At 40.4% G+C, this 23,364-nt stretch overlaps 1 protein-coding gene across 1 annotated transcript; it reads left to right on the top strand.

The window, feature by feature from the left end:
• Positions 1–762: 762 nt before the first annotated feature.
• LOC143294762 (THO complex subunit 1-like) lies at positions 763–23,264 on the top strand. Its single transcript, XM_076606233.1, has 20 exons — positions 763–881; positions 2,018–2,091; positions 2,886–2,946; positions 3,340–3,406; positions 6,174–6,292; positions 7,256–7,304; positions 9,119–9,214; positions 9,569–9,642; positions 10,167–10,225; positions 10,865–10,973; positions 11,972–12,100; positions 13,223–13,323; positions 15,409–15,526; positions 16,050–16,150; positions 17,005–17,136; positions 18,493–18,576; positions 19,876–20,023; positions 20,607–20,709; positions 21,680–21,864; positions 22,617–23,264. Exons 1-20 carry the CDS (start codon positions 831–833, stop codon positions 22,716–22,718), a joined length of 1,962 nt encoding a protein of 653 aa, XP_076462348.1. The 5' UTR covers positions 763–830; the 3' UTR covers positions 22,719–23,264.
• Positions 23,265–23,364: the final 100 nt, after the last annotated feature.

Genomic DNA, 23,364 nt, shown 5'->3' with positions numbered 1-23,364 from the left:
TGATTTTATACTGTTATGCCTCATTATATATTTTGTATAATAAAAATACATGGTCTTGAAGGTGGTTTATAAAATATAATTTAAAATATTGGTACCAGAATATTCCCTTGTGGTATTCCACTGAGAGTCTTTGTCCTGAATCAGATGAAGAGTGTTTATCTCCAACTCTGCTCTGACTTTTTGAACTCTCCTGTCTTCTGTGTATTTGTGAATATTGCTGACAATGCCACTTACTTCCATTTTCCGTAAAAGTTTTTTCACACTGGCATTTTCGTTCACCATCTTAACTGACTGTGTCATTGTGGTGGTGCTGGTGTCAGTGTAGCGAGCGTGTGTGTCAGTGTGTGTGTGTGTGTGTGTGTGTGTGTGTGTGTGTGTGTGTGTGTGTGTCTTTCTTTCTTTCTTTCTTTCTCAAGTTTAGTTTAGTTTAACGTCTTTTCGTTGTTAAGTGATATTAGACGGGGTGGGTGGTGGGTGGTGGGTGGGGGGAATGTAGTATGTGTATGCGTGCGCGTTGGGGTTGAGGGTGATGAAAAAAGATGGTGGGATGACCCAATGACACGGAAGGAGACATAAAAAGCGCGCGGCATGTGTAGTGTGTATGTATGTGTGCGTGTGTGTGTGTGTGAGAGAGAGAGAGAGAGAGAGAGAGAGAGAGAGAGAGAGAGAGAGAGAGAGAGAGAGAGAGAGAGTGTGTGTGTGTGTGTGTGTGTGTGTGCGCGCGCGCGCGATTCTCCTGTCAACTGAAGCAATACACAGTTGTGATTCCAAAACAGCTTCAACTTTATCACAGTCTCTGTGTGTATAGCACAAAGCAAAAGTTCCGCAACATGGCAGCCCCCACGGAGTTTGAGTTTTCCAGAGCTTGCATTGACTTTCAGGTAATAAAGAGTCATATTCTCAGACAAAATCTGCTGAAGCGAAGATGTATGTTTACCGAATAAAGAAGAGCAGATGTATTTGATGTTAATGAATCTTATGAAGGAAATGTTTACCCTTGTGTAACCTCATTATACTTCACCAGTCTAATCATTCATTCACCGGTTCGTGTGATGTGTTTTATTCTCCCATGCCAATGTTCCGCGGTGTCTTTTATGAATTGTATAAATTATGTATGTATGTCTGTGTCTCAGTCTGTGTGTCATCGTATACATGCGCGTGAAGATCCACAGATGCATTTCTCGCGTTTGTGGCAATGTGAGTGCATGTGATGGGAGATAATGCGTGGGGGTGAAGATGTCGAGGGGTGTGGGGTGACATGTTCATGTTGAGTTCATGATCATTGTTGTGATAACAGAAGCAGTTAAGGAAATAAAAAGAAGGAAGCACACACACACACACACACACACACACACACACACACAAATATGTCACAATGCAGTACTGTGATGCCTCAATCAAAATTCAACACATCAAACCACACCACACACCACTCCCTTGGATAGAACGCGACTGGAGCTGCCACATCTACCATACCATCTCCTCGATCTCTTTCAATGGAACATTAAAAAATTTCTATAGAACAATTGTCAGTGGATATGTTATCCCCCCTTGTCTAGAGGGCTATTATGCTGAATGGACAATAAATTGTCTGCCAGTGTCCTCCTCTATCTTTCTCTTGTCTCTGTCCAAAAAAAGTAAATATGATTAAATAGAAAACCATAGGGCATGTATTCACCGATTGACTTCCTTCTAGTTCAAGAATTAGAAGTGTTAGTGCTGCATGCATAGGAAGAACCCTTCTTCTTGTTATTGTTTTGTTTATGTTATTAATTTTCTTACTAATTATATAATCGAAGTTTTACCAGATCAGATCATCATTAAAAAATATTACGCCTGGTAAAGGAACTATTTGAGTGTAAGTGCTTCAGATGTGAAGAGAAGTGACTGAATATGCAGAAAGTTCAAATACACTTCTTCTGGTTTTATAGTATAGCACGCTTGTTTGGTAAAAATTAGCTTGTTTTGACTGATGTGTAAGTTTATTTACCAAAAAGTGTGTATTTGTACCATGCAGGCAGCTGTGAAGAAGTCGATAACCAGTGCCGATGCAGCCCAGTGCTTCAGTTTTGTGGAGACTTACAGAGGAAAGTAGGTCTTGCTTTCCCATGTTAAATGACTGTGCTGTCTCAGTTTATTAATTATTATTTCATTTGCTTGCTCTGTTACCGAGTGTCATTCTGTGCCACTTCAGGCATTTGTAATTGTATCTATGTTCTCTGTTAGTTCACGGGTACCATGATTTGTTCCTTGTCATTGTATTGGTGCATATAGTTATTTAGTTCATGTGATATGATTCCTGTCAGTATCAGTCCATCCGTACTTAAGTGTGTGTTCATTTTCCCTGTGATGTCATTTTTTTCCTGTCACAGATCATTGCAAATGAAAAATGGAAAGAATGTGTTTTGTATGAGTGCAGCACCAGCCAGTGTTAGTGTGTAACTGTAAGTGTGTGTGTGTGTGTGTGTGTGTGTGTGTGTGTGTTACTGTATGTGAGTCTGTGTGTATGGGTGTGTGTGAACTGTGATCAGTCTTAGGATTACAGCATTTTTACTTAAATCTTTTTTCTTATCTTTTAAAAAAAAAATCTAAAGCAGGCACACACTTGATCAGTTGATGGAATGGTAGAATTAAGAATGCTAAAGGCTTGCAGAGTAGTATCAAGATGTTGATCAAATAAGGATCCTTAAAAATGATGTGTCAGTTTCTTTTTATAAACAGTAGCATTAGGATTAAATTTTTAACACAAACAGTATAGTCTGTTGCACTCTGTCTTCACTCATACTGGTCATACTCATATATGACTGTTTTGGTTCCTTTTTTGCAGTTTACTTTTAACTGACATATTGCTTTATTTATACCTCAATTCATCTGTATGTTTACAGTGATCAGGAAAAGAAGGCAGCACTTGACCAGGCCATGCGAGAAATCCTGAGAAGCCTCATTGTAAGTAATGCTAAGTTCACAGCAATGTCATCATCATGTGTTACTTAACATTATTGTAAAAAGATTGATCGTTATATTGATTGTTTGAAGTTATCTTATGTAATGTAAGGGTGAGTATGTTTGAAATAATGTATTGTAAGAGAGAGCCTTTACATTATTCTTTACTACCAAGATTGATACTATAGTTATGCACCTGACGAATGCACAGACTTGCACACTTGTACACAGGCATGCTTGCACACAGCATGCATGCAGTAATGAACTCAAGCATACATCCTCTGTGCGTGTGTGTGTGTGTGTGTGTGTGTGTGTGTGTTGGTTTTATGCCTTAAAACTTTAAAAATGAAAAGGGAATAAGATATAGATGTCACATTTTTATTTTTCATTGTACAGGTGTTTGATCAGGGGTGTGAAACATTCAAGAATCTCATAGCGATGGCAGTCAGCGCTGTGACCAAAGGTAAGGAAAGTGATAGACTACTTGACTCTCTCAGTGTTTGTCATTGTCTGTGTTGTTTGCTTTCCCAGGTTGATGATATGTGACACAGCACGCAAAACCCTGGCTATAGATAGAATTTGTCATTTTTGACATTTATGTACTTTCAGAAAGTTTAAAAATCACAGATTAACATACAAAAAACAGAATTGATCTATCTTATAATTCTTTAATTCTATCATTTTTTTCAAAGTTGGTGTGCCTGAAAAGAACAAATGGAGAAATCAGCACATGAAAATAACATACATTTGCATGCTTCTAACTTTAGAACAGGAATTATCTTGAACATGTATGTGGTGTCAAAAGATACAGAATTAAGTAAACTATAAATTTCTGTATGAAAAAAGCAGGGGAAAATTCACATTTTCATTCTGTGTTCAAACAAAGTCAAGAATGGCGAGTTGAGGAGTGATATCACACCACAAGAGAGCAGTCAACGGCAACATTGAATGTTCAAATGAGAGATGAAGGCTGCATTTATTTTTCAAAAAAAATATTTCTTGTAATGCTGATGAATCTTTTGAACTTCAGCTTTAGATCCCAGATCAAAATAATGTTTACTAACTGCAGTCATTAAGTGTATTGCCACATCATTGGCTGGTGTAATTTCAAAAATGCCAGGTGTTAAATGCACTAAACATTCCCTGCTCTCATGGTGACCTCAGTTTCGATACCCCTTCACTTCCGTGCTTGGGGTGAGTCTTGTCAAAGTCTTCAATGTTGGCGGATTCAGGGGGGACTGCCGTTGGAGGGACGTGGTGGCGTTTCCACTCTGGGGGAGACACTCACTCAGTCTGGCTCCGCAACTGAGCCATTATTGTTGTCAGTAGGGGGCTTAGTAGGTGGTGTCCTAAGTACATTAAATCAGAACAGGCATTACTGAACACCACCAAAGTGACTCAGCAGCAGTGCAGGGTCTCATCTGGTGTGTGGCCTCCTGGCGACCTAACATCGATGGTTCCCTGTGGACTGCTGACACTGGGACTAGACAGACAAACCCAGGTGTGGCTGTGTATGGGGAACTCGGAATGATTGGCATGGGAGTGTTGCCACTGAAACGGTGCAGATGACAGGGCAACAAAAAAACAAAAAGCACTAAACATTGTTACGTAAGTGAGGAATGTGTGCAACAGTACCAACAGTGCATGCACCTGAAGACATTAAAAAATACACAAAAAAGGCAGCAATACAAGGGCATCCATGAGTAATGACCTGGATGCGGCCCAGCCCCCTTAGAGTGTAAAGAGCCCCCTTAGAGTGTAAAGAGTTAAGAGCCGAAACACTTGACGGAGGTGGGGGGGGAGGGGGAGGGGGGGGGGGGGGGGCTTCTTCTCTGAAGACCTTGTAGTTGTACTGTCCAGCTCTCCCTAGAGTTTCTTATCACCAATACAATAGAATATGATACAATACAATGCAAACATATCAACTGAAGTTAAAGTGAGGCAATGAACCTGCTATTGTATTCATTTTTTGACTCACTTGTGTAAACAAAGTGAGTCTATGTTTTATTAATTTTTTGACTCACTTGTGTAAACAAAGTGAGTCTATGTTTTAACCCGGTGTTCGGTTGTCTGTGTGTGTGTGTGTGTGTCCGTGTGTCTGTGTGTCCGTGGTAAACTTTAACATTGACATTTTCTCTGCAAATACTTTGTCAGTTGACACCAAATTTGGCATAAAAATAGGAAAAATTCAGTTCTTTCCAGTCATCTTGTTTAAAACAATATTGCACCTCTGGGATGGGCACAAAAAAATAAATAATGAAGCCTAATTATATGCAAACTGCATTTACTGTTATATTTATATTTTTTGTATTCTCTAAACTTGGCACTTTGATCTGATATTCTGACCCAACAACAAGAGCAGTCATTATTATAATTTTTTGTTCAAACAGGAACTTCTTTTGCTAAGCATGGAAGTTATATTTATTTTACAAACGTTTTGGTGCAGGGAAATTACTCTGTAATTAATGCTATGGGACTTAATTTGCTTTAAACTGATCTTTCTCATCTTAAACATTACATTTTGAAATTATACTCAATACATAAAAAGCTTGTGTGTTTTACTCTCAGTCACAAGTGAGTCTTGAAGGCCTTGTTTTATATGGTTTTCCTTCTCTCACAGTTATCATGTGATACTTCAGTTAATGAGTCATTATTTTTATTATTGTATTGTATTTCTTTTTGTCACAACAGACTTCTCTGTGTGAAATTCAGGCTGCTCTCCCTAGGGAGAGTACATCACCACCCATTTTAACAGAATGAAAAAAAAAAAAAAAAGAAACTGAAATTTGAGGTATTGATATATGTTATTGTTAAGAATTTGTTATGATTATATTGTATTATATTACTCTTACTCAGTTTTTCTCACTACAGATTTCTCTGTGTGAGATTTGGGCTGCTCTTCCCAAGGAGAGCGTGTTGCTACACTGAATGTGCCACCCTGTTTTTTTCTTTTTCTGTCTGCAATTTTGTTTGTTTTCCTATCAAAGTGGATTTTTCTACAGAATTTTTATCAGGGACAACCCTTTTCTTGCCATGGGTTCTTTCAAGTGTGCTAAGTGCATGCTGCACAAGGGACCTCGGTTTATCGTCTCATCCGAATGACTTGCATCCAGACCACCACTCAAGGTCTAGTGGAGGGGGAGAAAACACTGGCAACTGTGGGATTGGATTGGTGGTGAATTATTGGATTTCTCATTTTATTGATGTTTTAAAAAAAGAGTTCTGTGCAGAAATGTGCTCAGCCTCCACCCCTTTCCTGATGCTGGCGGACGTGTTTGACATGATGGTGCTTGAGGACTGCCAGCTGATGTTTGACTTTGTGGAAGATCGCGTGCTGACCTGGAAGTCGGTTCGTTTCCTCTGGCTGCTCTCTCTTTTCTTGCCTGTGTCACAGGTCCCTAACTTACTAAGTTACTTCAGTCTTGTTTACACGCCTGCTCCCACAAGTTCGTTCATTCACGCACACCTGCGAACACACACACACACACACACACACACAAATGCATATGTGCTTAGAAACACTCACACACCCATATACATACACATTCATTGACACAGTGACACTTGCATTTGTGTGTGCATGCACATGCACACACACACACACACACACACACACACACACACACACACACACACACACAACCGTCTAAAAACACTTATAGTGAATAGACGTTAAACTGGGAGGTTATCGGCCGTAGTTTCGTCTGCTCCGCATGGGCGGATAGTTTGCACAGGACAGGAATGTCAGACCCCTGCCGGAGTCTGCTCTAGTTGGGTCACGGTAAGTATGTTATTTAAACGTAATTTTAGATAGAAAATTTCCTATAAACACACACACACACACACACACACACACACAGACACAGAAAGACCAAAACAAACAAAAAACGCCACCACACACAAAAAAGCACACCACACCACACATACACCCACACCAACACATACACACACAGCACTGTTAATTTGAATAAAGTTGCTTTAAAAAGTCAGTTCCTCTTCCCCTCCCTCCCCTCCGCTCCCCTCCGCCCCACCCCACCCCCCTTACCCTTACCTTTATGTTGTATTTCTTAGATGTACTGGTTAAAGAAATTGCCAGACACTGGAAACACCTAGAATAAGTTCATGATTGTGTTTTCACTATAAACACCTAGAATAAGTTAAATGATTGTGTGTTCACTTAAACACCTAGAATAAGTTAATGATTGTGTTTTCACTTAAACACCTAGAATAAGTTAATGATTGTGTTTTCACTTAAGCACCAAGAATAAGTTAATGATTGTGTTGTCATGACAGTTTCGCTCTCTGCCTACAGGAACCCTTTTTTGATGCCGGCAAAAACTACCTCCTCAGAATGTGCAATGGTAAGGGGTTCTGTTACAGAAAATTCAGCATGAGATATATGCGCTCTCTTCCATGTCATATGCATGTGTGTTCTCCAGGGAGAAAATAAACAAAGGGATTGATTGAAAGGGGAAAGAATAAGGAGGGAAGAAATAGGAGGGGTGAGAGGTCTTCAGCTGGGCATTTTATGACTGTTGCATGCTTGTTAAATTGTAAGATGTAGACAACTTGAAGGTTTACTGTTGGTGTGCGCGAAAGTAAAAGTTGAATTCTTCAGTGTTGGTCATTTGTGTCTACAAGTATTTGTCTGTTTACTTAACCCTTTCGCTGCCAGGAAAATAAAATTTAAGTGAAATCTATTTGCCAGGGTTTTTTCCCAAAAAACGGGTATAAATTTTCAAAAAATTCTGTGCTCTTTGTTATTGGAGAAAGACCCATAAAAGTATATATTTTCTGAAAGGGAAATGAATAAAGAATACAAAACACATGATGTTTTCCCATTTTATGCATTTTAAGTGACATGCTGTTGTTTTGAAATCTGTGTTTTGTTTTTTGTCACATTTTCAACTTGTTCATTACAAACATTAGTCTGGTAATTTGCACAAAAATATCACTTTCTGGACAAATGGATATCTGCACACACAAAATCATACTAGAACAACCACAATATAAAAAAACTGAAAAAGAAATAGATGCATTGTGACTTCTGCAAGTGATAATATGGATGTGAGGCCACGCCCCCTCAGTCTCCACCCCCCTCCTCTTCACCCCTCTCACACCGTCACTTCATCAGACCGCGTTGGCTGAGTGCCAAGAAAATAGCTCATACGGTGCCCTGCTAAAAATTCGTCTGCTAGAGTTGAACAGCCTGCATCACTCACTGATAGTTGTATCTTGGCCACTCTCTTGATTGCTCCCTTTATTTTCTATCAAATCGTCCTATAAATGTTCACCACTGTCTTCTCCTTCGAATTTATGCTCCAATTCTTTCTGAGCATCAGCTAAAGAAAGTAATCTTGGTTGATTTAGTTCGTCACGAGCGCATGTCTTGAGCACGGAGTCAGTCCGACATTTTGTTGAGCGAGCGAGGAGAGGAGCCAGGCAAAGACTGCGGCCAGTAACCCAACCAAAACGTTCAAATAAAGGACTGCCTTATGACGCAGATGGTGTTTCTAGCTATGAATAGAATCCAGAAAGATTCCCCAAGCTAAAGCTACCAGCATTTTTGTCAACGAACTGAATGCAAAGCAGGGAAAAGTCAGAATATTTCGATGACGAGTTATCTCGTCATGCAGGCAGCGAAGCATACATGCTTGCCATGACGAGTTATCTCGTCATGCAGGCAGCCTAGGGGTTAAGTTCTTGGAAATAGATTTGCTCTGTAACATTACCTAATTATTTGTATTATAAGTTTATATGCAGTATTTATAGTGCTTTTAAAATTTTTATTCTGTTCCATATCTCATGTTTGATAAAGTGTATATCATGCCTATGAGAATCTTGGAGGCCTTGACTCTCTTGTTGTCAATAAGATTTGAAAGCAGACAGGGTGCATTTGTTCCCAAACTAGTGAAAGGAGTCCATAAATAATAATGTTAAAAATGGTTCATTTATGCAGCACTTTCAAGCATCACAATGTGCTTTACAGTATTACACTGGTCAGACAAAAATCACAACACACACAATCACATGGTGATGCGCACACACACACACAAACACACATGTATGGAAGAAATATATATGGATCCCTAGAATGCAGCATATAAGATAGAATGCATTAATTATGTACAGACTTCTCGAAAAGGATTAAGAGAGATGTGATTGTGTGTTGCAGATCTGATTCGTCGCCTGTCCAAGTCACAAAACACTGTCTTTTGTGGACGTATTCAGCTCTTTCTGTCCCGTCTTTTCCCGCTCTCTGAAAAATCAGGTGTGGTATCTGTGTGTGTGTGTGTGTGTGTGTGTGTGTTGGGGTATGTGGATAGATTAGTTCAGTCTGCCTCATTCCAAATTGATGTATTTTAAGGTAAAAACTTCTGCAGAGCCTAAAAGTAGTTTACTGACTTGGTTTGAAGATTTTTTTTGTAATAATAAAAAAAAAAAAGGTTCTTATAGGAAAGCTGCTTGTGGTGTGTCATAAGAGCATGTTTATAGTCTAACAAGTTCAGACCATGATAACTAAAAAAGATAAAAATGCCTGTGATTTAAAAAAAAATTGCTCTTACTGGTGTATTGTAGTTATTCATTTTCAGGTATTCATTCAGCTGTTTTGGTTTTGTGACAGCACTGAATCTGATGAGCCAGTTCAACTTGGAAAATGTGACAGTCTTCGCCTCACACAGCTCAGACACCAAGGCAGTGAGTTTTACATCATTGGTGTCATAAGACACCTGCTCTGTGGGGAGGGGAGTAGAGAGAGGTGACTGGTTGGAGATGGGGGTGGGGGGGTTCTAAAGGGTTGTTCTGGAAGGATGTCAGAAGCCTTGTTTTGTTTAATGAATAATTATTAATTTATGATTGATTAAGCCTGTATAGATATAGTTCATTGCTCTCTGGGGAGGGGAGTTGAGAGGGGTGACTGGTTGGAGATGGGGAGGGGGGGGGTCTTAAATAATTGTTCTGGAAGGATATCAGAAGCTGTGTTTTGTTTAATGAATGATTATTAATCAGCTGATTAATTAAGTCTGTATAAATGTAGGTCTTTCTCACAGTATCCAGAATTACAGCAGATCTGTTTGGATGATTTAGAAGTGCTGATGTTCCTGACAGTGTTAGATATGTGTCATTGAAACTTGGAAGTTTGTGTCACTTAAATGTTGGATGAGAAGTGTGGATTTGAAATGGTGGTTCTGATATACGTGTTTTTGATGGTGTTATTTCAGTCTGAGTCGGCCCTGAAGACAGAAAAAATGGATTTGGAAGATGGGGAGACGGATGCAGCGTGAGTACTCTGGGACATGTGTGTGTGTGAGTGCATGTGATTGTGTGTGTGCATTTGCACACAAGGATACTCATGTGCAAAGCATGAAACATAAAGTTGATTTTGTTGACATCTCGCAGCTGAGAGAGATGACGAGTGTGTGCATGTATTGTGTGAAAGCAGACCTGCATACATGCACTTGTGTGGGGTGGGGTAATGGTACTTGAATTTGTTGACATTGTACAATTGTGTATACTGGCATGAAGATGAATAGTTGATAGTGTGAACACTCAGAGCTTTTTGTTTGAAAGATAAGTGGCTCCATGCAACTTCAACAATAGCATTGCATTTTCTTGCCATGGAATCAACAGAACATTGTGTCGTTGTATGACAGCGGTAGTGAAGATTCTTTCTACAGTGCAAACATTTGATTGTTGGAATACATGTATGTATGTGTTGGTGAGTGTTTATCTCTACATGCTTGTATGTGTGTCTGTTATTTTTGTTGCTGCTACATTCTTTGGTGTTGTGTTGGTTTGTTATGTACTGGGTGCCTTGTGACTTGCTGCGAATTTAGACTTTTGTTATTTTATCTGTTTTTATTTTATTTTTTGGATTTAAAAAAAAAAAAAATTTTTTTTTTTGCGCTGTGATGTGCAGATCCATTGTGATTGACTACAACCTGTACCGCAAGTTCTGGTCTCTGCAGGACTACTTCCGCAAACCTGTACAGTGCTATGACAAGGCCTCTTGGAGAGCTTTTGTTATGGTATGTTCTCTGCGCCGTCCTTGGGTGATGGGTTAACTAATGCTATCTCTCTCAAAGGTGTGCGTGCATGCTCATTCACACATGAATTATCAACACATGCAAACACACATAAGCATTACTCCCACATTCACATAGACACACACACACAGACAGACAGACACACACATGCGCACACACACACACACACACAGAGGCACAACTATATCATGCGCAATATATTTAATGCACACACAAAACATACATGCACAAAACATACACACAAACACAAACACACACACACTTTCGCACACAAACACACATGGAATACAATATGCACAAACATATACACAAACACACACAAACATTTGCACACATGCACACACATGTGAACACACACTCAAATGCACACATACATGCATGTGCACACGCACACAGACACACACACACACACACACACACAGACACACACACACGCACACAAAGCTATTGTTGAATGTGTACGTTTGTACAGTTTTCTTCATCACTTTTGTGCATGTGAGGCTGTGAGTGTGATTATATGAAAACACTGCAGAACATTATTAACTGCAAAAAACAGATTTATAAGAAGATAAAGTCGTTTAGAGGAATGCTGTTGATTTACTTTGTCATGCTGTGTTTAATTGTAAAAACAGAAAATATTTGGCCCATGATGTATTGTTTCGATGGAACCTCATCTGTGCCTGAATGTGTGTGTGTTGAGTGTGAAGTGTGTGTGTCTGTGCATTAAGTGTGTGTTGAGTGTGTGTGTGTGTGTGTGTGTCAGTGTTTTTGTGTTGAGTACCGGTATGTGTTGTGTCTGTGTGCTGAGCATGCGTCTGCATGTCTCTGTGTGTGTGTGTGTTGAATGAGTGTGTGTGTGTGTGTGTGTATGTGTGTGTGTGTGTGTGGGTGTGGTGCTTTCACCAGTGCCAGCGGTCAGTTCTACATACCATTCTGTCAGTGTTGATGACACAGACGCATTTGATGTGTGTGGGTTACAGTACTCGGACGAGGTGCTGACCGCCTTCTCCAGCTGCAAGCTGGACGATCTGCTGTCCCAGAGGAAGAAACTGACCCGCCGAGATGACCAGTCGGCCAACTTCTTTGCCAAGTACCTCACCAGTGAGAAGGTATCACAGATTCGTCGCACTGTATTTCCTCTCACCTCCTGTCTCGTTGATAACTTTTGTTATTATTGTTGATACTTGTATTGTGCCTGTTTTCATTCACAGACCAAACTCTTTAACTCTCTCCATACGAACGGCGAAAGAGACGACGTTAACAGCGTTTCACCCCAGTTACCATCATCAAAATATTGCAAGCGGGAGGCTCTTATACTGAAGAGGTGAATGTTGACAAAGAATACCACAATTCTGATGACGGAAGCTAAAGGTTGGGTCATTCAGACACCCATTGGACATCCGAGGGGTCTGTGTAGAGGAGAAGAGAGGACTGGCCGTACTGAGTGAGTTAAGCGCTTTACAAGGAGAGCCATTTGCACAACATCCTGGGTAGGGTTGGCTTTCAGCTGCCTTTTGGTGCTCATCATTCATTTTCTGTGTCATTCAGTCTGGCTTTGATAAGGCACACACATACACAAGTATATTATTACTAGAGAGAATTCTTCTGCAGAAATTGGCCCGGCACAACCTTTTGTTGCAGCTGGTTCTTTAGCGTGCACTGAGCGCATCCTGTGTGTAGGACCTTGGTTTATTGTCTCATCATTGGTCACTCATTGTATCAGAGATGCCAGTCAGTATAGGCCTGTATCTTTGTATAGTGAAATGAACTGAAGGGTTTTAAAAACAAAAACAAAAAAAAACCCCACTTTCCCCAAAAAAGAAAAAAAAAATGTGGTGGCAAATATTTTGATGATTTTAGTTCATTTACTCACCATTTTCAGTCATTTGTAGTTTTCCTTAATGGTTCAAATGCCTCGCTTATAATGTCGCCAACAGTTGGACACGTGCCAGTCAAAGCTCTTCTCTTGAATTTAGCAGTCAGTAAACATGACTCCACTTTTTCTGATTGTTACCACAAATGTGTGAAGGGGTTGCTATATGCTATTTTTTGTTTTTACATACATAGACGACATTCAATGACAGAACCCTACATTCTTCTTTTAACATGCACAGTTTGAAAAGCAATGTCAGTTTCTGTGTATTATCACTGTGTTCCAGTGATAAATGTATCATAAAATGGCTGCTGTGTTTCAGTGATAAATGTTCCATGATGTGAGTGTTGTGTTCCAGCTGTTAGACCTACAGCTGTCGGACAGCAATTTCCGACGCTACGTCCTGGTCCAGTTCCTGATTCTCTTCCAGTACCTCACTGCCACAGTGCGCTTTAAAGGGTAAGGTGCTTTAAATAGTAAGGCCACAAAGGATAAGGGTGCTTTAAGGGGTAAGGCCATACAGGATAAGGGTGCTTTAAGGGGTAAGGCCATACAGGATAAGGGTGCTTTAAAGGGTAAGGCCATACAAGATAAGGGTGCTTTAAAGGGTAAGGCCATACAAGATAAGGGTGCTTTAAAGGGTAAGGCCATACAGGATAAGGGTGCTTTAAGGGGTAAGGCCATGCAGGATAAGGGTGCTTTAAAGGGTAAGGCCATGCAGGATAAGGGTTTTAACTCACTCGGGACGACAAGTTTTCTCCCTTGCTTTTCCCCACAGACGGCCCATTTGTAAGGGTTTGGAAAAAAATTACAAAAAATACAAAATACTGTGTAAGAAAATGAAACTTTCAGAACTGGTTTATTACGTGTTGAGCTATTACATATATAAAAAAATAAATTAAATTTCTCATCTTATTTTTACAGTTTTGCCATATGTAGAAAATACTGCCAATTTTTCACCCCGAATCACCATACCCATGCTCGCTTTCTGCATTAAATTCGCTTTCTTCTTCGTCATCATCCACCTCTTCAATGTCCGACCCTTCAGTTTGTAGCATTTCAAGTACTTCGGCAACCCTAAAACGTTGCCGTCACTGCCTTGTTCGCTTCACAACATTCTGAGAAGAACCCGCTTTGCTAACAGGCTGGCACGCGAGCAGACGACCGATCAGTGACTTTGTCAGCGTGTGTGCGAGACGGGCCACACATCCCAGGCTGACCAATCATACTGTTCGATTGTGGAGTGACCCAGAATAGCGCACTCTGCTTGGCTAATCACAAAATCATGTGTACATCACATGATGGAATTTTACTTTCGGAGAATGCTATTCCATTCCTTTGTCGGAATCCGAATACGTTTTGTGTAGGAATGCGTGAGCATTCCTTCGTCCAGAAAGAGTTAATGGGTAAGGCCATAGAAGGTAATGGTGCTTTATAGAGTGAGGTCATTCAAGATAAGGATGTTAAGGCCATAAAGGTAAGCATGCTGTAAATGGTAAGTCCTTAACTCACTCCGGACGATGGAATGCTATAGCGTACCTGACGTAAGGCAGCGTTCCAGACGACGGAACGCTATGGCGGTTTCAACAATTAAAAATTTTTTCTAGGTTTTCCTCATGGGGTAGCATAACAATCACAGCTGCACCGGGCATTGCGAACATGTCAAGGGTCAAATGGAAAGTTTCTTCGTGAGATTCTGTAACAACACACTCGCTAGCGAGCCATTGAGTTCGGCACTGCACATGACAAGCTAATCTGCATACGTGTTGAAAATGGCGTTGCAGGCGATACAAGTGAAAATTTTTTGAGCAAACTAGATCACAACAGCGGCTTTTACTGCTGCTGAAGTGATTGAAATGCTTTAAACTGAAAGTTTCGTCATTGACAAGGATGACGAAGACGTTGAATAAAATATCTGCAGTGAAGAAAGCTACCAGCAAGAATGTACTGACAGTGACTCAGCTTCTGAGTGCATTGAAGAGGGAGGGGGGTGGGCATACACATGACGTGAGGAGAGGGGTCAGTGGGTCAAGTACAGCAAGTTTCATTCAGTTACTATATGCTTTGTATTTTTTGTGATTTTTTTTCCTAACCCTAACAAATGGGTCGTATGGGAAAAGCAAGGGAGAAAACTATTTGTCCAGAGTGAGTTAAAAGGTTTAGGCCATAAAGGGTGAAAAGGCTTTAAAGGGTAAGGGTGCTGTATAGTGTAAACATGTTTAATTACACATACTTAACTGTGACCCATCTAGTGCAGACGCCGGCAGGGGTCTGACTAGTGTAAACATGTTTTGCTTGCTTTCTTCTCATCACCTGTCTCTTGATACTAACCACTTCCGTAAAGCAAATTATATTGCGCTAAATGTTATCAGTATCATCATCATCGACACAGTTATCATCATCATCAGTATTATATTGATTACTGTTTTTACAGTATGAATACCTTATATCTTGAGCTAAGACTTCATTGACTTTAACGTGTAATTCTGACGACAAACTCATGTACCAGTACACATTCTCTTGTGATCTGCATTCACCAAACAGAGCATCACAGACGCTGAGCGAGGAACAGACACAGTGGGTGAAAACGTCAGAGGACAAAGTGTACCAGCTGATACGCGAGACTCCCCCAGGTGGAGACAAGTTTGCCGACATCGTGAAGGTAGATGACTGGTGAAATGGTTATAAAGACAACCACCACCATCCCCCCCAACCCCACCCCAGAATTTCCTCTCCCTACCTGTTTAGTTTGTCACAATTGTTGTTATAGAGGGAGAGAACAAAAAGTGTGTGTGTATGTGTGTGCAGGTCTTCTTGTTTTGAGTTGCAAATGCATTAAACTCCTAGAAAAGAGGGGGCATAGCTGCTTGACCCCCTGACAGAAAGAGTGCTAGGCATGCCTGAATGATGTGTGTTATGACTTGTCCATGTTTTGGACAGGGTTAAGAATGGAAGGGCACAACCACCCCATGACCTTCCTGACCTCTTCCTGCCCCGCACACCCACGGAAAGCTTTGATAAAATTTCCTTTTCCAGTTCTGCTATCCTTACAACAACAACAACAAAAATACACCTAGAAGAAATGATTGAACCTAAAACATGCGGGATATCAGTGCTAATATGATTGAAGTTTTAAATGAAAGCCTATCAGATATTGCATTAATTTAATGTAAATTCTTTCACAGCATGTGCTGCAGCGAGAAGACAACTGGAACAACTGGAAGAACGAAGGCTGCCCAAGCTATGAGCGCTCCAAAGCCAAAGATGCCCCTAAACCCAAGAGCAGGTGGGACTTACATTCAGGCTAAAGGGTTAAAAAAAAAAAAAAAAAAAAAAAAAAAAAAGAATCATTGAAAATCATCCTGGAAGTAAGTGAAAAGAAAGAAAAAATTGTTTATTGTCAGTTTCTGAATACATCTTTTAAATTTAGAGAGGGTCATTGTGTTGTATGTTTGCATCATGTCTTCTGTAGCATATGAATGAGGTCTTGATAAAGAGGTAATCATGCTGGTATATACATATACACATTTGCACATGTGTGCATGCATGTTCACACACACACGCACACACACACTGACTCATGCATACATGCACTGTCTGGGTTAAAAACTATCATTGGAAAGAAGAGGTACAGTGTCTCATACACATACTCGTGTGTCTGGCAGGCCCAAGACACACACACACAATTGATTATGTAAGTAGGTACAGTTTAATACCCCAGAAATATTACTGTCAGTCTTCTTTGTTTAAATTGATATTGCTTATGATGTCACATCAAGAAGACTAAATCAGTTTGCAACTTATTTATACAAAGCCTTTAAAGTTTGGTCACTAAGTTGTACCAAATTATAATTTGTTATATTACTCTGTTCTATTGTTCTGTCACAAAATGTATGCATTGTAATCTTTTTCAAATATGTTTACACACCACCCTTTCATGAGGGGCCATGGCTTTTTTTTTTAATAAACCATCCAAATCTGAAACATAATTAATTAATTATTCATTTATTTATCTATGTACTTGTGTCTGATAAACCTTAGTTTCATGATGTTAAAATTTATTCTGTTTTATTTTATTCTATTCACACACACACTCACACACACACACTTTATTTAATCACACATACATGTGTCTGAAAGGCCCAAGCGGCGGCGAATCGGAGAGGACCTGCAGGTGGGTGGGGGCAAGATCATCAAGATGGGCAGCGCCGAGCTGACTCGTCTCTGGAACCTCAACCCTGACAACATGGAGGCCTGTCGCTCAGAGAAAAGGTGACTTTGCAGAACTCTCAGCCAGAATTAAGAATCTTAACCTGGGGTGGGTTGCATGAGTGAACTTAGCAACGCCAAGTTAGCTTATAGTTAAGAATGTTCCAAACTCAATATGCTTAGGAACAATATTAACTCGAAGCAAACTTAGCTTTGCAAAGATTGCCTCATGCAAGACTGACCCTGGAGCTTAAAATAGTTTGTGTGAACTAAATGAATCTGACATAGTAGGGGTTTATGATTTTCCTTGCCTGAAATAAGTGACTGAAAAAATGCGTTAGAACAGAAACAAATATCAGTGTGAAATAAGGATGTTTTTTGTTTTTAGTTCCTTTCATTTCTGTCTTGTCAAAGTCTGTTGAAGGGCTTTGTTTTTTTGTGGATTTTTTTTAACTTGGTTTGAGTTATACATTGGATTGAGTGAGACATGAGTGAATTGGTATTTCTAAAGGGGAAGTTACCTACTTCCGGGAGGTTATCGGCCGTAGCTACTTTGGTTTTCTCCGCATAGGCGGTTAGTAGTTTGCACAGGACAGGAATGTCAGACCCCTGCCGGAGTCTGCACTAGTGGGTCACGGTAAGTATGTTATTTAATTTTAGATAGAAAATTTCCTTTTTTGCATAATATTGTATTCCTTGACTGCTTTGAGAACTGACAGGTGATCAGCCCTGAAATGGGTGCATTGTGGTCAGCTGGGCTACACGCAGCATGATTCTTGTTTGGGAAGTATAGGAATAACTGTAGTTACAGATGACATGTAAGCACAATGCAAGTGCTGGAGGGTGTTGAATACATGTGTCTGTTCATCTTGTTCCGAGTGGTAGTTACATTCCTGGTTTGAGGTTGTTATATGGAACAGTGTTCTTTTGCCTCACCTGAGATCTGGCTGGTAGACTAAGTATCATTATAATCATAAAAAAAAGTACAGTACATTTATATAGCACTTTCAAACGCCTCAAACTCAGTCAAGATGCTGTACAGTAATACCTCAGTCAGACACAAGAAGTGAAGAGCACATGCATGCATGAGTAAACGCCCATGGAAGAATATAGATGTTGATCCATAGAATACATAGCATGGAATGGAGTGCATTAATTATGCAGAGCCTGCTTTAAAATTTTGTTTGTTTGTTTGTTTTAAAAGATATGAGTGAGGGACTGTGACAAACACCTTCTGTTTGCCTTGTGTTGAATATTATGACTGTTTTTTGTTTGTTTGTCACTTTCGTTTTATTTTAGTTTAATTCAGAGTAAAATGCTCGAGTTCTTCCTCCCATTTTTATCGAGTAGTTTCATGCAGTGGACATGATGTACACTGAAGAGAATTCTGCCCCTCCATGAGAATGTTTTGTGTTGCAGAGAATTCACCCCTACCATGGAGGAGTTCTTTGCCAATGCCATTGAACAGAGCGACCCTGAGGCTTTGGTGGAGGACCAGTACAAGTGAGGAGGGGGGAAAGGGATGGTTTGGGAAGAAGGGGTTGCCGGTGAGGATAGTGGGGAGGAGGTAGCTTAACCTTCGCTGGCTATCGTGGGTCGTACACGACCCAGAAGGGTACAAAAACGCAAATATCTCAGCCAATTTTTAATATTTTTCTACGAAATTTCAGAAATGCTTCCTACACCTAAAAGGCCAACTTTTGCCAAAAAATGAAAAAAATTCATTAATTAGTTAATGAGTAATTAAAAGTGGCGTTTTAACTACACATGGACGCTTGTGTGGGTCGTGTATGACCCATGCTTTTTAAACATCCCTTTCTCTGATATCATGTACCTGTGTGACTGAATATCTTTGATTGTCCGCTGAGTGCCACGAATGTTGCTCACAGTGTGTCCTCCTAATAATTCGGTCACTTTCTGTCATCTGCTATAACTGTACACCTGGCATCACTCACTGATAGTCATATCTTGGCCAGTCTCTCTATTGCTCCTTTTATTTTCTGTCAAACCGCCCTGTAAAAATTCATCACTGTCTGCTCCTTAGAATTTACGCTTCAATTCTTTCTGAGCATTAGCTAACGAAGGAGTCTTGGTTGATTTCATGCACCACGATCACATCTCTTAGCACGGTGTCCGACATTTTGCTGAGCGAGCGAAGAGGTGGGCACAAACACTGCGGCACTAATCCAACCAAAACTTTTAAATAAAGGACTGCCTCATGACATAGTGGGTTTTCTAGCTATGAATAGAATCTAGAATGATTCCCCAAGCTAAAGCTACTGGTATTTTTGTCAACGAACTCAATACAAACCAGGGAAAAGTCAGAATATTTTGGTGACGCTTGTGCTGATGGGTTATCTCGTCATATGGGCAGCCTAGGGGTTAAGTGAACAGAACGGGACAGGAGAACTGGTCTGTTTAATGTTATCTGAATTGACTTTCTAACATTATTTTGGCTTCTCTTTCTCTTTGACTGGTTTCAAGACCTGATAGGTTTTCAGCCTTGAAATGGCTCTTTGTGGTCAGCTGAGCTATGGGCAACAGGATTTTATTTGATTTGATTTGACCGGTTTATGATTATTTTGGATTCTGACTGCTTTCATGAACTGACAGGTAGTCAGCCCTGAAATGTCGCCATTGCGGTTGGCTGGGGCTGAGTTTATGTGATGCTCAGGCTTCTGTTGTTGGGATGTTTTGTTTGTTTTTTATCTATGTGGCAGTGTGGTGCAGCATATATGGATCTATACGCATGCTCTGACACCTCCTTGAAACTGAGTAAGCAACAGTGATTTGCTGTGGCAGGGACATCCAGAACCAGAACTTCCAGTGGAAAGCCCTGCGGTTGCTGGCGTGCCGGTCACCCCACTTCTTTGTGAACAACCACCAGGTGGCCATCCCTCTGCCTGAATACCTTGATTCCATGATCTCCAAGGTGGCCAAGGAAATGCCGGTAATGACGCTTCCTCCTCCTCTGCTTGGGTGGAATGTTAGATACAAGATTACTACATTGTCTCTGAAAGATGAATTGTTGACAAGTTTGTTGATAAAAAGGCGAAATTTAAGTTATACTTTTTTTTTTTCAAAGGCATTTAATCTGTAGTGCCACTCACCTCTGTCAGCCTTGAAATTACTTTTATTGACATTGAATTGTTTATTATGTTGTAAGTGTTGCATAATTCCTATGGGGATGTAATGTCATGACGACTTTGGAGTTGTTTTGCCATGATTTTGTGGAGGCTCGTGTATACTTTGGAAAGGGTGGTTAAGTGGGTTGGAGATGGGTGCACAAGTACATGTTTGTGGGTCAATAATCTACATGTTGAGTCAGCAGGCACATCTTAGTGCATGTGTGATATATGTATGCAAGTGTGCATTTGTTTTTTCATTGGCGTTTGTATGCTTTGTTTCTCTAACGTCTTTTTTCTTTGAGTGTTACTAGACGTGAGAGTTCTTGTATGTGTGTGCTTGCCTGCCTGGGAAGACAGTTTCTGATTTGATCTGCTTGTGTGTGTGTGTGTGTGCACACTGTGCAGACCAACGGGACAGAAGAGATGAAGACCCAGGTGGGGGAGGAGGAGGAGGAGGACATGAAGGAGACGCCAGAAGATGGTGATGCCATGGAGGAACAGGAGCACAGTAAGCTGCCGTCCTCATCCCGGTCATGATTCTTTCCTTCAAAATTCCACCACCCCACATTTTCTTTGCCTCAAAGTCGGGTGTGTTTTTTTTTTTCTCAAGGAAGAGCTGCTTGTTTTTGGTGACTCCCCACACCTTCCACTTCCACCCCTAACCTCCACTTTTTTTTGTTTTGCCAGCATTTGTTTTCCTGTATTGTAGGTGTTCCTCTGGACTTTATTTCAATTTTTTTTCATTTTTGGTCCTGTCCTTTCTGTACACAGGACCTAAGAGTTAGATTTTGTCCAGCTTTGCCTTTTTTGTGCATGACTTAAAGTCCAGTTTGTGAGATGATAGCCATAGTGAAAATGGTATGGCCTGAGGGTGTCTCTTGAAATAACAATCTGAGATAGTCTTCCTGCACAGTTTACCTCTGCAAGGAAGCTTCATTTGATGGCAAGATGTTATCATTGTGCCTGATCACCTTGCACTGGTGTTGATAGTTCGTGGACTTATCAGCTAGAACAGTTAAGACCAAGACCAGTTAGGGGTCATACAGCTCTTTGATACACAACTCAAAACTTTTGGAACCTCATGAATACGAAAAATTTTAAACTGCCGTGTTGTGAAACTTGATGAAAGGCACATTATTTTGAGTGCTAGTGCCCCTTGAATGAATCATAGTTTACAACATACATGAGAACTATGATTTTGCTTGGAAAGATTCATTCCGGATGAGGTTTGTTTTAAAAAACAACAACTGTTAATCATTATTTTACTTTAAAATTAAAATTCTAGTTGGACATTTCGCTGCTGTGCTTTACTGACAGAAATTATGGGAGGTTGAAGCGGGGAAGGGGTCATTATAGACAGCAAAAATTCAAAACATTTATGAAACTTGTTTTTTTTGTGTGTTTTTTTTTTCAAACTATAAAAAAGAAGAAAAACATTTAAATCGTGTATGAAGCGTGCAAGTGGTGTGGTGTTGCAGCCAAGGAGGAGGTGAACCAGGCCATCAGCAAAGAGCAGTGGGTGACATTGGCAAAGAAACTGGGGGACAACTGGAAGAAACTGGCCACCGAGCTTCGGTTCTCAGGCGAGGACATCGCTGACTTTGAGGAGCTACCAGACTCTGAGACGGGACTGCCATGTGCCAAAATGATTTACCTATGGCAGGTAAGAATTCTGTGGAGTTTTTTTTTTCCTCCCTAGTTTCTTACTATTCTTGTGGTTTGTGTGAGTGTGAGAATTGTTTCTACATGTACACTTGTTCATCCTTTTTGTCAGGGCAGATTGTAAACATGCATCAAATTGCTGTTGGACTAGGCTGTATTTAGTGCTGTTCCTCCAATGATGCTGTTATTTGGGGGGAGAGAGAAACACACACACACACAGTGTTACTTCTTACAGTTTGTGTGTACCCTTATCTTTGTCTCCCAGTGGATGCTTTGCATGCACAAAACTAATCTTGTGTCAGGCAGGGGTTTCTCTTTGGATACTGCACTGGTTGGGGTTTTGGTTTTGGCGAGTGTGTTTACTCAGCTTTCTATTTGATTAGTGACACAACAGATACGGCAATGTGCCTTAAAATCCATCTGGACAGGGTCTTCTCAATTAACCTGTGTGTGTGTGTGTGTTATGTAGATTCATGCCACTGTTACACGATACATACAAGTTCAGACATATGTCTGGGAAAACCTCAGAGACAAACTTCATTTCATAAGCCACCAAGCTCCACTGTGAACATTGGTGTACACATTGTTTATACAGGCATTTCCCTTTAAAAAAATTTTTTATTTTATTGAACATCATCAAGAACAGATGTCTTTGATACATTTGACATGGCAGAGCGCTTCTAAATCTTTGTCAGTTCATTACAGGATTCTACACATCACCTTCATCAGTGTTGTCCATTATGTTGGTTCCAGGACTCGGATCCATCAGAGAACAATGCCCCTGCCCTCAGAGAAGCACTGAAGGAGATTGGACAGCTGGGCATTGCAGAGTCGGTCTTTGGGCCAAGTTCTTAGATCATTGTGACAATGGCTCCATCCTTTGTCACTGAAAGCTGTCACTTCTCTGATGTTTTAGCTGCCAGAGAAAGCTGTGATTCTCTTAGTTTTTTAGAGGCGTTTGATTGGCTGAGAGCGGGTGGGCCCATCTTTTCACTGTTAGCCGCGCGAAATTTGGCCAAGCAGAGCAAACCAATAGGCCTAGTTTGCATCAGTTTGACATGGTAAGTATATTTAACACCAAACATGGAGTATAATACAAACTCCTCCTTTCTATGACGTGGTGGAACCACGGTTGTCAGCTTTCTATCAGTGTCAGTGAGGAGCTGTGTACATGTTATATAGGTTTGTGGCCAACAGTGTTGGTTGGCATATGTTTCTGTTTGAAAAGGGATTGTTTCTTCATTGGTCCGAATTTCCAGGGCAAGTACATTTGTATGTGTATGAGAAAGAAATGATAATAAGAATGTGTGTGTGTGTGTGTGTGTGTGTCATCAAGGCAAGTCAGGCTTGAATTACACATTGTTCCATCAAAATAATAAAATGTGTTCATTCAAGGTTGTTCATGAAAGCATATTATGTTGTGTGCAAGCATGAGTTGGAAGTCTCCAAAGTTTGACAGTAGATGAAACCAAATAACCACAGCCATACCCTTTTTTTTGGG

Source organism: Babylonia areolata, chromosome 20 (assembly GCF_041734735.1).
Source record: "Babylonia areolata isolate BAREFJ2019XMU chromosome 20, ASM4173473v1, whole genome shotgun sequence".
NCBI lineage: Eukaryota > Metazoa > Mollusca > Gastropoda > Neogastropoda > Buccinidae > Babylonia > Babylonia areolata.
This window is presented reverse-complemented; position numbering and strand designations above follow the sequence as displayed.